Source organism: Gorilla gorilla, chromosome 11 (assembly GCF_029281585.2).
Source record: "Gorilla gorilla gorilla isolate KB3781 chromosome 11, NHGRI_mGorGor1-v2.1_pri, whole genome shotgun sequence".
Lineage (NCBI taxonomy): Eukaryota > Metazoa > Chordata > Mammalia > Primates > Hominidae > Gorilla > Gorilla gorilla.
Genome location: NC_073235.2, coordinates 110,198,329 through 110,213,920, shown reverse-complemented (window position 1 = coordinate 110,213,920; position 15,592 = coordinate 110,198,329). Strand labels below are relative to the sequence as shown.

Genomic DNA, 15,592 nt, shown 5'->3' with positions numbered 1-15,592 from the left:
TTACTATTAATTAAAATATTCTGCGTAATTCCTGCAAAACTTGAAATTCTATCCATATCAATAACTAAGAAAACATTAAAGCTGAATTTCAATGTGTAACGATCCTTTAAATAGAAAATCTTACAAACTAATCATTTCAGGGCATTTAAAAAAATCTAACAGTCTCTTCAACAAATGGTGCTGGGAAACCTAGATATCCACATGCAAAAGAGTGAGGTTGGGCCGCACCTTATGTCGTTCACAAATATTAACTCAAAATAGATCAAAGACCTAACCGTAAGACCTAAAACTATAAAACTTCTAGAAGAAAACACTCTCTGACATTGGATTTGGCAGTGATATCTTAAATACAACACCAAAAACAGAGGTAACAAAAGCAAAAATAGACAAATAGGACTATATCAAACTAAAAAACTTCTGCACATCCAAAGACACAATAAATAGTGAAAAGGCAACCTACAGAATGAGAAGAAATATCTGCAAATCATATATCTACTAAGGGGTTAAGATCTAGAATAGGCAAGGTGTATGGCTCACGCCTATAAACCCAGCACTTTGGGAGGCTGAGGTGGGAGAATCTCTTGAACCCATGTGTTCAAGAACAGCCTGGGCAATATATTAAGACCCTGTCTCTAAAAAAAAATTTTTAAAAATTTAGCCAAGTGTGGTGGCACATGCCTGTAGTCCCAGCTGCTCAGGAAGCTGAGGTGGGAGGACTGCTTAAGCCCAGGAGGTCTTAGGTTGCAGTGAGCCGTGATCCTGCCACCTGCATTCCAACCTGGGTGACAAACCAAGACCCTGTCTCAATTAAAAATTAGTTAGGTGGTGTGTGCCTGTAGTCTCAGCTACTCAGGAAGCTGAGGTTGGAGGCCGGGAGGTCGAGGCTGCAGTGAGCCATGATCATGCCACTATACCACAGCTTGGGAGACGGCAAGATGCTGTCTCAAAAGAAAGGGAAAAAAAAAATCTAGAATATATAAAGAACTTTTGAACTCAACAGCAAAATAACCCAATTTAAAAAATGGGCTTGGGACTTGAACAGAGATTTCTCCAGAGATATATAAATGGCCTATAAAAAGATGCTCAATATAGGCCGGGCACGGTGGCTCATGCCTGTAATCCCAGCACTTTGGGAGGCCGAGGCGGGTGGATCATGAGGTCAGGAGTTCGAGACCAGCCTGGCCAACATGGTGAAACTCCATCTCTATTAAAAATACAAAAATTAGCCGGGTATGGTGGTGGGTGCCTGTAGTCCCAGCTACTGAGGAGGCTGAGGCAGGAGAATCGCTTAAACCTGGGAGGCAGAGGTTGCAGTAAGCCGAGATTGCACCATGGCACTCTAGCCTAGGCAACAGAGCGAGACTCCATCTCAGAAAAAAAAAAAAAAAAAAAAAAGATGCTCAACATCACTAATCATTAAGGAAATGCAAATTAAAACCACTAGGTATCACCTCACAACCATTAGGATGGCTACTATCAAAAAACCACCACCAGCAGAAAATACCCATTGTTGATGAGGATGTGAGGAAACTGGAACTCTTGTGTACTGTTGGTAGGAATGTAAAATGGTGCAGCTGCTATGGAAAATGGAATGGAGGTTCCTCAAAAAATTAAGAACAAAATTTACCATATGATCCAGCAATCCCACTTTTTGCTACAGATCCCAAAGAACTGAAATCAGGGTATCAAAGAGATATCTGAACACTCATGTTCACTGCAGCAGTATTCACAATAGCCAAGAGGTGGAAGCAGCCCAAATGTCCATCAGCAGATGAGTGGTAAGCAAAATGTGGTATATACATACAATGTACTATTAATATTATTCAGCCTTAGGAAGGCCCTCTGCATGCTAAAATGTAGATGAACCTGGAGGGCATTATGCTGACACAAGCTAGTCTCAAAAAGACAAATATTGTGTAATTTCTCTTATGAGGCATCTAAAGTCAATCAAATTCATAGAAACAGGACTTACATTAGTGGCTGCCAGGGGCTGGGGGAACAAGGAAATGGGGAGTTGTTGTTTACCGGGTATAGAGTTTCAATTTTGCAAGATGAACAAGTTCTGGTAATCTACTGCACCACAATATGAATGTACTTAACATGACTGAACTGTATACTTAAAACTGATTAAGATGGTCAATTTTGTTATACTTTTTACCACAATTAAAAATAAAATTATTTTAAAAACTCTAACACAGATTAAAAATAATTAAAAATTATTCTTTAGCAAGCTGCTCAATCTAAACCAGTAAATTCTTTTTTAGCTCTGTGTGGTCAAGGGCCACAATCTTATTACTTAACCTTAATTTCCTGACTGTAAAAAAGACATGGTAATATTTTCTACCTCAAAAGGTTTGTGAGGGCTGGTGTGCTGGCTCACCCCTGTAATCCCAGGTCCCAGCGCTTTGGGAGGCTGAGGCAGGCAGATCACTTGAGGCCAGGAGTTTGAGACCAGCCTGGCCAACATGGCGAAACTCTGTCTCTACTAAAAATACAAAAATTAGCTGGAGATGGTGGCAGGTGCCTGTTATCCCAGCTACTTGGGAGGCTGAGGTAGGAAAATCGCTTGAACCCAGGAGGCAGAGATTGCAGTGAGCCAAGATAGCGCCACTGCACTCCAGCCTGGGTGATAGGTGTTTCCGTCTCAAAAAAAAAAAAAAAAAAAAGTTTGTGAGGATCAAATGAGTTAATATATGTAAAGCACACAATATAGTGCCTAGCATGTTGAAGATGTGTTAGCTATTATTATTTTTAGGTAACTCCAAACGGCAGTACATTGTAATTCCATTGATGTCTTCATCCTCATGTAACTATCGATTCAGAAAAAAGTAGCATTTGCTTCTATTTTTCATTTTTGAGATGGGGTCTTGCTCTGCTGCCCAGGCTGGAGTGCAGTGGCACAATGAGGGCTCACTGCAGCCTTGACCTCCCAGGCTCAAGTGATCTTCCTGCCTCAACCTCCCCAGTAGCTGGGACCATAGGCATGCACCACCATGCCCAGCTAATTTATTTTATTATTTTTTGTAGGGACAGTGTCTTCCTATGTTTTCCAAACAGGTCTTGAATTCCTGGGCTCAAGCTATCCTCCTGCCTCAGCCTCCCAAAGTGCTGGGATTACAGGCATGAGCCACTGCACCCGGCCTTGATACAAATTTTAAGTAAGTATGACTAACATGCTAAAGGCTCTAATAGGAACGGTGGATAACATGTAAGATCAGATGGGTTATTTCAGCAGTGGCACGGAAATTATGAAAAGGAATCAAATGGAAATGGAGATAAAGAATATGTTTGATGTTCTGGTAAGTAAAACTGACACAGCTGAGGAAAGAATCAGTGAACTTGAAGAGAGAACAACAAAAAGCTGTGTGACCGTCTCCAACATCCTAACATATTTATAACTGTAATCTCAGAAGAGGGAGGACAGGACGGAAAAATATTTGAAGAAAGTACATCTGAGAATTTTCTTTTCTTTCTTTCTTTTTTTTTTTTTTTTTGAGATGGAGTCTTGCTCTGTCGCCAGGCTGGAGTGCAGTGGTGCAATCTTGACTCACTGCAACCTCCGCCTCCCAGGTTCAAGCAATTCCCTTGCCTCAGCCTCAGCTGGGACTACAGGCATGTGCCACCATGCCCAGCTAATTTTTTGTATTTTAGTAGAGACGGGGTTTCACCATGTTGGCCAGGATGTTCTCAATCTCCTGACCTCGTGATCCGCCTGCCTTGGTCTCCCAAAGTGCTGGGATTACATGCGTGAGCCACTGCACCTGGCCGAGAATTTTCTAAAATTAATGACAGACACCAAGCCACAGACACAAGAACAATAAGATAAATATGGTGGGGATGGGGGAGGAAGGAGGGAAGGGAGGGAAAATCCCTAGGCATATTATATTTGAATTGCTGAAAATCAGAGGCAGAGGAAGAAAAGGAGCATTATACACATGCAGATTTCTTGTCAGAAACCATTTAAATCGTAAGAAAAAAAAGTGACATCTTTTTTTATTTTTTGAGATGGAGTCTTGCTCTGTTGCCAGGCTGGAGTGCAGTGGCGTGATCTGGGCTACTGCAACCTCCGCCTCCCGGGTTTAAGCAATTTTCCTGCCTCAGCCTCCCGAGTAGCTGGGACTACAGGTGTGTGCCACCACGCCCAGCTCATTTTTTGTATTTTTAGTAGAGAGAGGGTTTCACCATGTTGGCCAGGATGGTCTCAAACTCCAGACCTCGTGATCCGCCTACCTCGGCCTTAAGTGACATCTTTAAAGTCTGTCACTTCAAAGAAAAAAATGATAAACCCAGAATTCTATACCCAGCAAAAATATCTTTCAAATGTGATGATGAAATAAACTTTTTCAAACAAAACTAGAGGGAATTCATTGCCAGAAGATCTATTTCCTAAGAAATGTAAAAAAGAGTTTTTGAGGCAGAAATATAATAGATTAAAACATGGATTTATATAAGGAAATGAAGACAATTGAAAATTAAATATATAAATGTAAAATTAAAAATTTCTACTTGTGCCATAGTTTGCCAATTCCTGATCTAAACCATTTAAAAGGCATGTAGTTCAGTAAAAAAGGAAGACCTAAGTATATGCCATCTACAAGAATCCCACTTCAAATATAATCAGAGAAGAAAAAGGATGGAGAAGGATATATATTATGCAAATACTAATCAAAAGGAGGCTGGGAATGGTGGTTCACGCCTGTAATCCCAGCACTTTGGGAGGCTGAGGTGAGCGGATAACTTGAGGTCAGGAGTTTGAGACCAGCCTGGCCAACATGGCGAAACCCCGTCTCTACTAAAAATACAAAAATTAGCTGGGTGTGGTGGTGCACACCTGTAATCCTAGCTATTTGGGAAGCTGAGGCACGAGAATCACTTGAATCAGGGAGGTGGAGGTTGCAGTGAGCCGAGATTGTGCCACTGCCATTGCACTCCAGCCTGGGCAACAGAGCAAGATTCTGTCTCAACAAACAAAAACAAAACAAACCAACTGGGGTAGTTTTATTAGTATCAGACAAAGCAGACTTCTGAAGAAGGAATATTGTCAGGGATAAAGACAGACACTATATAATAATAAAGAGGTCTATCCTCTAAGAAGACATAATTCTAAATGGAAGATGTAATTCTCATGTATGAGGCAAAAGCTAATAGAACTGAAAGGAGAAATGAACAAAGGGATGAATGCCTTAATACACTCTCCTGTCAGTGATGATAGACTAAGTAGAGTCTCAGAGATGACAGAATAAGTAGAAAATTAAAAATGATACAGTACACCTGAATGACATAATCAACTACACCTATCTGACACTGATACGATACTTGATAATTTAAGAGAATAAAAATAATACAAAGTATGTTCTTGGGCCATAAAACACCTGGGAAGATCCTCGATTATTTAGAAATTGAATATTAAACATTTCTAAGTCTATAGGTCAAAAAAGAAGTCTCAAAGGAAATAAAAAAAATTTTAAACTGAATGCAAATAAAAATGACAACCCAAAATTTGTGGGACACAGCTAAACCAATGCTAAAATGGAAATTTACAGCCTTAAATACTTATGTTAGAAAAAAAGGGCTTAAATCAATTATTTATATCAAGGGTTGCCAAACTTTGCTTCCCTGCTTGTTTTTGTAAATAAAGTTTTACTGGAACACAGTCAGTATTATCCATCGCTGCTTTGGTATTACAACGGCAGAGTTGAGTAGTTGTGACAGATCATTTGGTCTGCAAAGCCTGAAATATTTACTATCTGGCCCTTTACAAAAGATTTGCCAAACTGATCCAACTATTGTCTTAAGAAACTAGATACCTGCAGATGTTTTCTTAGAAACTGAAATAAGACAAAGGTATATATTAATAGGAAAAAATTTACAGTTAATGAAAAAAGAAACTAGAAAGAGAACAACTAAAAAAACCAAAGCAAGCAGGAGAAAATAACAAAGATCAGAGTACAAATCAATACAATTCTAAGGAGAAAACTAATGAAACTAAGAATTTTGGTTGCTTAAAAACAATCAACAAAATTGATAAACCTTTAGCCAGACTAAAAGAAAAGGAGGGTGGCTGGGGTAGGGGTGGCGAATACAGAGAGAGAGGAAAGACAAAAATTATCAATATTAGGAATGAAGCAGGGGGACATCCCTACTGACATTCCATACAGTAAAAGAATAATAAACTAACACTACAAACAACTCTATGGTCATGAATTTGATAACTTTGAAGAAATGGACCAATGTCTTAAAAACACAAACTTCCAAAACTCACTGAAGAAGAAGAAATAGTCTGAATGATCCCGTATCTATTAAAAAACAAAACAAAACAAAAAAAAACTTCTCAAAATAGAAAACTCCAGGCCTATGTGGGTTCACTGGCAAATTCTACCAACCATATAAGGCTTAAATAATACAAATATTATAATCTCTTCCAGAAAAAGAGAAGGGAAGGGAAGACTTCCACTTCATTTATAAGGTCAGCATTACCCTAATAACAAACTCACGACAAAGAAACTAAAATCCCGTATTAGCCATAAACGTAGACATAAAAATCCTCAACAAAATATTAGCAAATTGAATCCAGCAATGTATAAATGATACTTCATGACCAATTGGGGGTTCATCCCAGGAATGCATGCATATCTCAAAATTGGAGTATGAATGTAATTCACTCTAATAACAGACTAAATAAGAGAAACAACACGATCACCTCAGTAGATTCTGGAAAAGCATTTGACAAGATTAAACAACAATTTATGATGAAAACTCTCAGAAACTAAAAATCAAAGAGAGTTTTTTAAAAAATGTAATGAAGAGCTTTTTACAGAGACCCTACAGCTATTACATTACTTAAGGTCCCCCAAAGGTGTCCATGTACTAATCTCTGCAGTGTGTGAGTATGTTACCTTATATGGCGAAGGGGAATTCGGTTGCAGATGGAATTAAGGTTGTTAATTAGCTGACCTTAAAATAGGAAAATTATCTTGGGTTACCTGAGTGGGCCCAGTTAAACCACAAGCATTCTTAAAAGCAGAAGAGGAAAGCAGAAGAAAATGTGACTGCAGAAGGGGAACAGAGATACACTATGTTGAAGATGGAGAAAGGGGGCCATGAGGCAAAAAATGTGGGTGGCCTCTAGAAGCTAGAAAGGGCAAAGAAACACATTTTCACCTAGAACCTCCAGGAAGGAATGCAGTCCTGCGGACACCTTCATTTTAGCCCAGTGAGACCCAATGAAGGCCTCTGATCTTATAGAACTGGAAAACAATACATTTGTGTTGTTTAAGCCACTAAGTTTGTGGCAGTTTGTGACATGCAGCAACAGAAAACTAATACACCCCCTAAGATCAAGAATAGGGCAAAGATGTTCTCTCTCACCACTCCTATTCAACATCATAGCACAAGTCCTAGACACTGCAATAAGGAAAAAAAATTAAAAGGCATGCAGATTAGAAAGAAATAATTAAAACTGTCCATATTTGTAGGTGACATGATAATTTGTGTAGAGAATCCCAAAGAATCTACACCCCCCCGACAAAGCTCCTAGAACTAATAAGTAAATTTAGAATGGTCATAGGATAAAAGGTAAATATACAGAAACCAATTTTATTTCCATATACCAGCAATGAACAATTGAATATACCATTTCAAATAGCACATGTCCCCCCACCCCCACAAAAAAAAAACCAGAAAACAATTCATACTTGGGTATAAATCCAGTAAGATATGTACAGGATCTATATGCTGAAAAATAAATTAAGATTATATTGTGTTCATGGAATCAAAAACTAAGTATTACTAAGATGTGACTTCTTCACAATTTGATCTATAGACACAACACAATCCTAACTAAAATTCTAGCACACTTTCCGTAGACATCAACAAGCAGATTATAAAATATACATTAAAGTGCAAAGGAACCAGAATAGCCAAACAATTTTAAGAACAAAGTTGGAGGACTCACATTATCAAATTCAAGACTTATTATACAGAACTCAAGGCAACATGGTATTGGCTAAAGGACAGACACAAAGATCAATGGAAAGATATCCAAGAAACAGACTCACACAAATATGGTCAATTAATTTTTGAAAAAAAGAGCAAGGGCAATTCAATAGAGAAAGAATAGTCTTTTCAACAAATGGTCTGGATGTTCCTATATAAAAAATGGATCTCGACACATCCTCACACCTTATACAAAAGTAAACTCAGGAGGGAATTATAGATCTAAATATAAAACTCTAACATAAAACCTAACACTTTTAGAGGAAAACAAAGAAGTCTGTGTGATATTGATTTAGGCAAAGAATTCTTTTTTCCCTTTTATTTTTAGTTGACATAAAATAACTGTAGACATTTATGAGATACAGTAATATTCTGATATGTGTATACAGTATGTAATGATCAAATTATGGTAACTAGCATATCCATCACCTCAAACTTATCATTTTGTTGGGTTGTGAACATTCAAAATCCTCACTTCTAGCTTTGTGAAAATACACAACAAGTTGTATTTAACCATATTCACCCTATGGTGCTACAGAACACCAGAACTCATTCTACCAACCTAAATGTAAGTTTGTGTCCATTAACCAACCTCTCCCCGTGCTCCCTATCTCACCTTCCCTTCCCAGGCTCTAATACCCACAATTTTACTCTCTACTTCCATAAGCTCAAAAAATTTTTAGCTCCCACGAGTGAGAACATGTGGTATTTATCTTTCCATGTTTGAGTTATTTCGCATAACCCATAATGTCCCCCAAGTTCATCCACATGGCCACAAATGATGTATTTTCATTCTTTTTAGTGGCTTGACAGTATACCACTGTGTATATATACTGCAATTTTCTTTATCCATTCATATGTTGATGGATATTTAGGTTGATTCCCTATCTTAGCTACTGTGAAGTGATGCAATACTGGTTTCCTTTCTTTTGAATAGATACCCAGTAGTAGGATTGCTAGATCATATAGTGGTTCTTTTATTTTTTGTGTGTTTTTTTCTTTTTTCTTTTTTCTCCTGAGATGGAGTCTTGTTCCATCACCCAGGCTGGAGTGCGGTGGTGCGATCTCGGCTCACTGCAAGCTCTGCCTCCTGGGTTCATGCCATTCTCCTGCCTCAGCCTCCCGAGTAGCTGGGACTACAGGCACCCGCCACCATGCCTGGCTAAATTTTTGGATTTTTAGTAAAGATGGAGTTTCACCGTGTTAGCCAGGATGGTCTCGATCTCCTGACCTTGTGATCCACCCACCTTGGCCTCCCAAAGTGCTGGGATTACAGGCGTGAACCACCACGCCTGGCCCTTTTAGTTTTTTTGAGAAACCTCCACACCGTTTTCCGTAATGGCTGCATTAATGTACATTCTCATTAACACTGAGACAATTCTAACACAAAGAGTTAGAAAGAGTTCACCTTTCTCTGCATCATCAGTGTTTTTTACTTCTTGTCTTTTTGATTCTAGCCATTCTAACTAATGATACTTCCTAACACAAAGAGGAAGAGTTCACCTTTCTCTGCATCCTCATCAGTTTGTTACTTCTTGTCTTTTTGATAATAACCATTCTATCTAATGATACTTCATTGTGGTTTTAATCTGACAATTAGTAATGTTGAGCTTTTCAAATATATTTCTTGGCCATTTGTATGTCTTCTTTTGAGAAATGTCTATTCAGACCTTTTGTCCACTTTTTAATAGGATTTTTGTTTGTTTGTTTTCCTGTTCGGTTGAGTTCCTTATATATCCTGGTTATCAGTCCCTTGTCAGATGAACAGTTTGTAAATATTCCTCCCATTCTGCAGGTTGTCTCTTCACTCTGTTGTTTCCTTTGCTGTTCAGAAGCTTTTTAGTTTAATATTTCCACTTAACTATTTTTCTTTTTGTTGCTTGTGCTTTTGGAGTCTTAGCCATGAAGTTTTTGCCAAGTCTAATGTCAGGAAGCATTTCCCCCATGTTTTCTTCTAGTAGTCTAAGAGTTTGGGGTCTTATGTTTAAGTATTTAATCCACTTGGAGTGGATTTTTGGGTATGGTGATAGGTATCTAGTTTCATTCTCTGCACACAGATATCCAGGTTCCCCAATACCATTGATTGAAAAGAGTGTCCTTTCCCCAGTGTATGTTCTTGGCACATTTGCTGTAAATAAGTAGATTTATTCTGTGTTCTTTATTCTGTTCCACTGGTCTATGTGTTTTTATATCAATACTATGTTTTGGTTACTACAGCTTTGTAGTATATTTTGAAGTCAGGTAGTGTGATGCCTTCCATGTTGTTCTTTTAGTTCACGAATGCTTTGGCTATTTGGGCTGTTTTTGGTTCCATAAGAATTTTTTCTTTGTCTTTGACTTTTGAGTTTGACAATAATGTGTCTTAGAAAGGCCTTTTTGGATAAACTGTTTTAGTACATATGACCTTCCTGTATCTGGATATATATCTCTCTCTCAAGACATGGGAGGTCTTCAGTGATTATTTTGTTAAATAGGTTTTCTATGCCTTTTCCTATCTTTTCTCCTTGTGGCACTCCCAAAATTGAAATATTTGTTTGCTTTATGATGTCCTATGTAGGCTTTCTTCACCCTTTTTAGTGTGTGTTTGACTGGGTTATTTTAAAAGACCTCTCTCTTAAAGTTCAGAAATTCTTTCTGCTCGACTGTTTTTTATTTATTAAATTCTTCAGTTCCAGAATTTGTTTCTTTAAATATTTACCTCTTTAATTTCTCATTCAGATCATGAATTGTTTTCCTGATTTATTTGTATTGTCTATCTGTGTTCTGTTGTTTCTTGCTGAGTTTTCTTAAGATCATTATTTTCAATTCCTTTTCAGGCATTTTATTTATTACCTGGTTCTTTGAGATCTGTTAGTGGAAAATTATTGTGTTCCTTTGGAGGTTTCGTGTTTCCTCAGTATTTTATGTTTCTTGTGTCCTTATCTTGATATCTGTGCAACTGCTGCTTTATCCAATTTTATGGACTGGCTTTTGTAGAGAAAGACTTTTACTGTAGATGTAGCTGTAGTGTTAGCTGGGTAGGGTGCTCTGGATTTGATTCTAGGTGGGTTCAGATGTGTTGTCTCTGTATGATTTCTTTTACTGTCATCAATGGTGGTATCTATGATTCTCTCATGGCATCTATGATTTCTTCAGTGGCTTAGGCTTCGGTTGTCAGTGGAGGCTGTGATAAAGCTTTGCTGAGGATGGGGACATCAGGTTGGCTGGTATGTGGACACAAAGGCCTTTATGGTGGCAGCAGGCCAGGCAGGCCTATCTGCAGGCCTCTGGGTGGCACATGTGATAGGGAGAGCAAGCTGGCCTTCATGATTCCAGACAGTGGGTGCTGGTGGGCAGGACCAACCAATGCTCAGGCACCCCAGATGATGCATGTGGACACCAATGGGCCTGTCCATAGGCTCCTAGACGTGTGTAAGTGGGCTGGGCTTATCCAGGCAGAAAATTCATAAATACAATACCACAAGCATGATGTACAAAAGGACACAACTGATAAAATGGGCCTCATCAAAATGGCAACCTTTTGCTCTGCAAAAGATAGATAATGTTAAGAAAATTAAAGAAAAAGCTGCAGACTGAAAGAAAATACTTGCTCTGACAAAGGATTTGGAAAAAAGGTCTCTGAAAACAAAAGAAAACAAACAATAGAAATGAGTAAAAGATCTAAATAGACATTTCATCAAAGAAAACATATAGATAGCGAATCACATAAAAGTCACTAATGAAGGCTGGGCACAGTAGCTCACACCTGTAATCCCAGCATTTTGGGAGGCCGAGGTGGTGGATCATCTGAGGTCAGGAGTTCAAAACCAGCCTGGCCAACATGGCGAAACCCTGTCTCTACTAAAAATACAAAAAAGCAGACGTGGTGGCAGGTGCCTGTAATCCTGACTACTCAGGGAGGCTGAGGCACGAGAATCTCTTGAACCCAGGAGGCAGAGGTTGCAGTGAGCCGAGATGGTGCCAACTGCACTCCAGCCTGGGTGACATGACAGAGGGAGACTCCGTCTCAAAAAAAAAAAAAAAAAAAAAAAAGTCACTAGTGAAGTGCAAGTTAAAACCATAAGATATCCATTATACCAGTTCTAGAGCTGGGGGACAAACAATAAACCTGACAATGTCAAGTTTTGGCAAGGATACAAAGCAACTGAACTCTCATACATTCCTGGTGGGAATATAAAATGGTACAGCCATTTTGGAAAACAATTGGACAGTTTATTTAAAAAGTTAAATATACAGTTAGTTACATTTCATGCAACCAGCCTACTCCTAGATATTTACTCATGTTAATGGAAAGTTCATATAAAAACCTTTATGTGTTGATAGTAACTTTATTTCTCTAAAACTGGAAATAACTGGGATGAAATTCAAAGTGAATAAACAAAGCACAGTATATCTATAAAATGGAATTATCTGGGATAAGTCCCAACTACTGATTCATGCAACAAAATCAATAAATCTTAAATGCATTTTGCTAGATGAAGGAACCAGATCTAAAAGGCTACAAATTATAATTTAAGATTCCATTTATAAGAGATTATGGAATAGGCAAAACTATAAGGGTAGAAAACAGTTCATTGGTTTTCAGGGCGTGGGGGAAGCTGACTTCAAAGGGATATAAGAGAATACTTAGTATTATATAACTGGTAGTTAACTAGTATAATTGTTCCATATGGCATTGTGGTGACAGATACATGACACTGCATCTATCAAAACCCATAAAACTATACAGCACAAAGAGTGAACTTATGTATATGCAAATTTAAGGATAAAAACTTAGGGATGTCAGAAAATCCCAGACTGAAGATTGTGACAAATCTAACTGTACTACAATCATATGATATAACCTCATTGAAAGGGGTGGAGAAAGAAGGAGCAGAGTGAAGTAACTTTAGAAAACAGCACTTTTGCTAAATACTATTAGGCCAAAAACAAAAAGAAGTGTATATAAATACTGCACTGTAACTGGTAATCCTGTTTCTCACAATGGTACATATTATCAATTCTTACAAGTTTTCTGTATGTATAGTAGATTTAAACAAACATATAAGCCAAGTTTCTGTCGGAGAAAGAAGTTACAAATAGGCAAAGAGAAGTCTAAAATGAGCCACGTGGTTAAAGCTTAGAGTCAGATATGTTAGTGTGTATTCCTATTTAAGTATATAGTTGTCCCTCAGTATCTGTGGGGGATTGGTCCCAGGAACTCTCATGAGTATCAAAATCCACAGATGCTCAAGTCCCTTATATAAAATGGCATTATACTTGCATATAACCTATATGAATCCCCCTATATACTTAAAATCATCTCTAGATTACTTATAATATTTAATACAATGTAAATACTATGTAAATAGTTGTTATACTAGATTACTTTTTTATTTGTATTATTTAAAAAATTGTTATATTGTTACTTTTTTTCTTGAATGTGGACTATGGAAAACAGAGCCAACTATATATGAAGATACAGAAATAAGAATGTGTGCATATATGAAGGTGTATGTGTGTGTGTATGTGTGTATATATATATATATATATTTTTTTTTTTTTTTTTGAGACAGAGTCTCACTCTGTCACTCAGGCTGGAGTAGTAGTGCCATCTCACCTCACTGCAACTTCCACCTCCCAGGTTCACGCAATTCTTCTGCCTCAGTCGCCTGAGTAGCTGGGATTACAGGCGTGCACCACCACCCCGGCTAAATTTTCTCTTTTTAGTAGAGAGAGGGTTTCACCATATTGGCCACCATTTTCTAATAAAGGAACTAGAGATCACTGGAAAAACACCTCATTCCAAGGCTAGGGAAGGGAAAACACAAGATGAGAACCTGGACAATCTTGTAGTCTCAGAAAGTAAAGATGTGCTTAAAAAGAAAAAAATGGGGCATGTCAAAAGGACACAGAAGACACTTATAAAAGATCCCAGTAGCCAAAGCTAGAACAATATGAACAACATAATAAATAACAATAGTACTGGATTATAACTCCCAAAGTATGTGTCTGTATTGATAAAATAAATAATGTGGAGAAGAAACAAATCTTGTTTATAGAATTCAGTTGTTAAATATATAGAAGGGATGGAGATATACAAAATTCCCATTAGAATAGCAAATAGTAATAATTACTGTAGACAAGATTTACTGATGAATTCTAAAACTGGTGGGCAAAACTTTAAAGAGAAAAGAATATATCTGCATAGCCTCCAAGTACTTCTTCTAAAATACACCTAATTACTGTGGTGGTTTTAACATATGACCACAAATTCTTTCATATTCTCCCTTTTAGGAGGTGGAATTTAATTCTCCTCCCCTTGAATATGGGCTGGACAAAGAGAAAAACGGTAGCTCAACAGTGGAGACACCTGGACAGCACTTTAACCAAGTGATCAAAGTTAACATCGCCAATTATATATGTGCTCCCGGATGTGATGTTATGAGAAAGGCACACTATACCTCTGTGGAATTCCTCCCCCAAACCTATTATCTCAATCTATCCATAGAAAACACTGGACAAATGCAAACTGAGGGATATTCTAAAAGAAAACAGATCACTACTCTTCAAAAGTTACAAGGCCATCAAAGACAAGGAAACAAACTTTCACAGACTGAAGGAGACTATAATTAAATGCGATATGGTACCCAAACTGGATTATGTAAGTAAAAAAACTGGGGAAATAAAATGTATAATTCAGTTAATGGTATTATACCAATGTACTTTTATTTTTGATAAATGTACCCTGGTTATGTAATATACTAAGATTAGAGAAAGCTGGATGAAGGGTATCCGGAACTCTGTATTTTTACAACTCCTTTGTAAGTTTAAAATTACTTAAAAATATATTAAAAATGTATATTTACCTTTGTACTGGTTTGAGTAAAAAAACTGACTTTAGAATGTTAACATTTTAGATGGTGAAATTAGAAGTAATTCAATTTTTAGGTAATGTTTCTTAATTTACTTATAATGAACATGTTTTACTTGTGTAATAATAATAAATTTAAAAAACCTGATAGTAATGTAAATACTCTTTGGTAACCTGCTTTTGTCCGAGAACATCTTCCCATCTTAATAAAAATACATCTTTATTTACTCTTAATGGCTAGTTGTATATAGTTGAATGGATATATTTTAATTCATATCAAATACATTTTAATTTTTTAAGAGTTTTTCAAATTTTTTACCCTATCCATTTTCTAAGAATCTGCCTACTTATATCCCTCAACTCATTAGTCTTCTGACATTATTTGTTAAAATGTTTGCTACTTTATCTTTTACTTTCCTAAATAGGGGGTTTATAGTTTTATATGGTCAAATCCATTTAACCTTTTCCTTTGTTACTTCTGCCTTTAGGGAATCTGCTTTTAAAATCCCCCTACAATGTAAAGTTACATAAAGGCAAAGGTGATAGATTGTATTACTTTCACAATTTTTCACTCTCCACTTCCTGTAGGAAGAGTTCATTCCCACTCCACTGACTTTGGGCTTGTCCTTGCCTGTGCTGTGGCTAACAGATCACGAGTAGATGTAACGTTCACCAAAATCATGCAAATGCTTTCAAAAGCATTGCCCTTTTCTCAAAGAGGTGCTGCTCTATCTAGTCCAGGAT

At 37.3% G+C, this 15,592-nt stretch overlaps 2 protein-coding genes across 28 annotated transcripts in view; one reads left to right on the top strand and one right to left on the bottom strand.

Moving 5' to 3' along the window:
• METTL21A (methyltransferase 21A, HSPA lysine) overlaps positions 1-15,079 on the top strand; it is a 42,295-nt gene extending 27,216 nt beyond the window's left edge. For 11 of the 17 annotated variants that reach the window (XM_063695166.1, XM_063695160.1, XM_063695159.1 and 8 more), the window contains one exon: positions 14,272-15,079. In XM_063695166.1, the coding sequence (XP_063551236.1) occupies positions 14,272-14,285 (14 nt within the window). In that variant the 3' untranslated portion in view covers positions 14,286-15,079. Of the gene's footprint in view, positions 1-3,027; positions 3,159-14,271 lie in introns of all 17 variants that reach the window. The other 6 variants (XM_063695154.1, XM_063695153.1, XM_019022542.4 and 3 more) reach the window with 2 other exon arrangements.
• CREB1 (cAMP responsive element binding protein 1) overlaps positions 1-15,592 on the bottom strand; it is an 87,882-nt gene that overhangs the window by 7,061 nt on the left and 65,229 nt on the right. For 2 of the 11 annotated variants that reach the window (XR_010129685.1, XR_008677447.2), the window contains one exon: positions 10,828-11,520. The exons of the other annotated variants lie outside the window; for them this stretch is intronic. The gene's annotated coding sequence lies outside the window, so the exon portion shown is untranslated. The remainder of the gene's footprint in view (positions 1-10,827; positions 11,521-15,592) is intronic. 11 annotated transcript variants of the gene reach the window in all.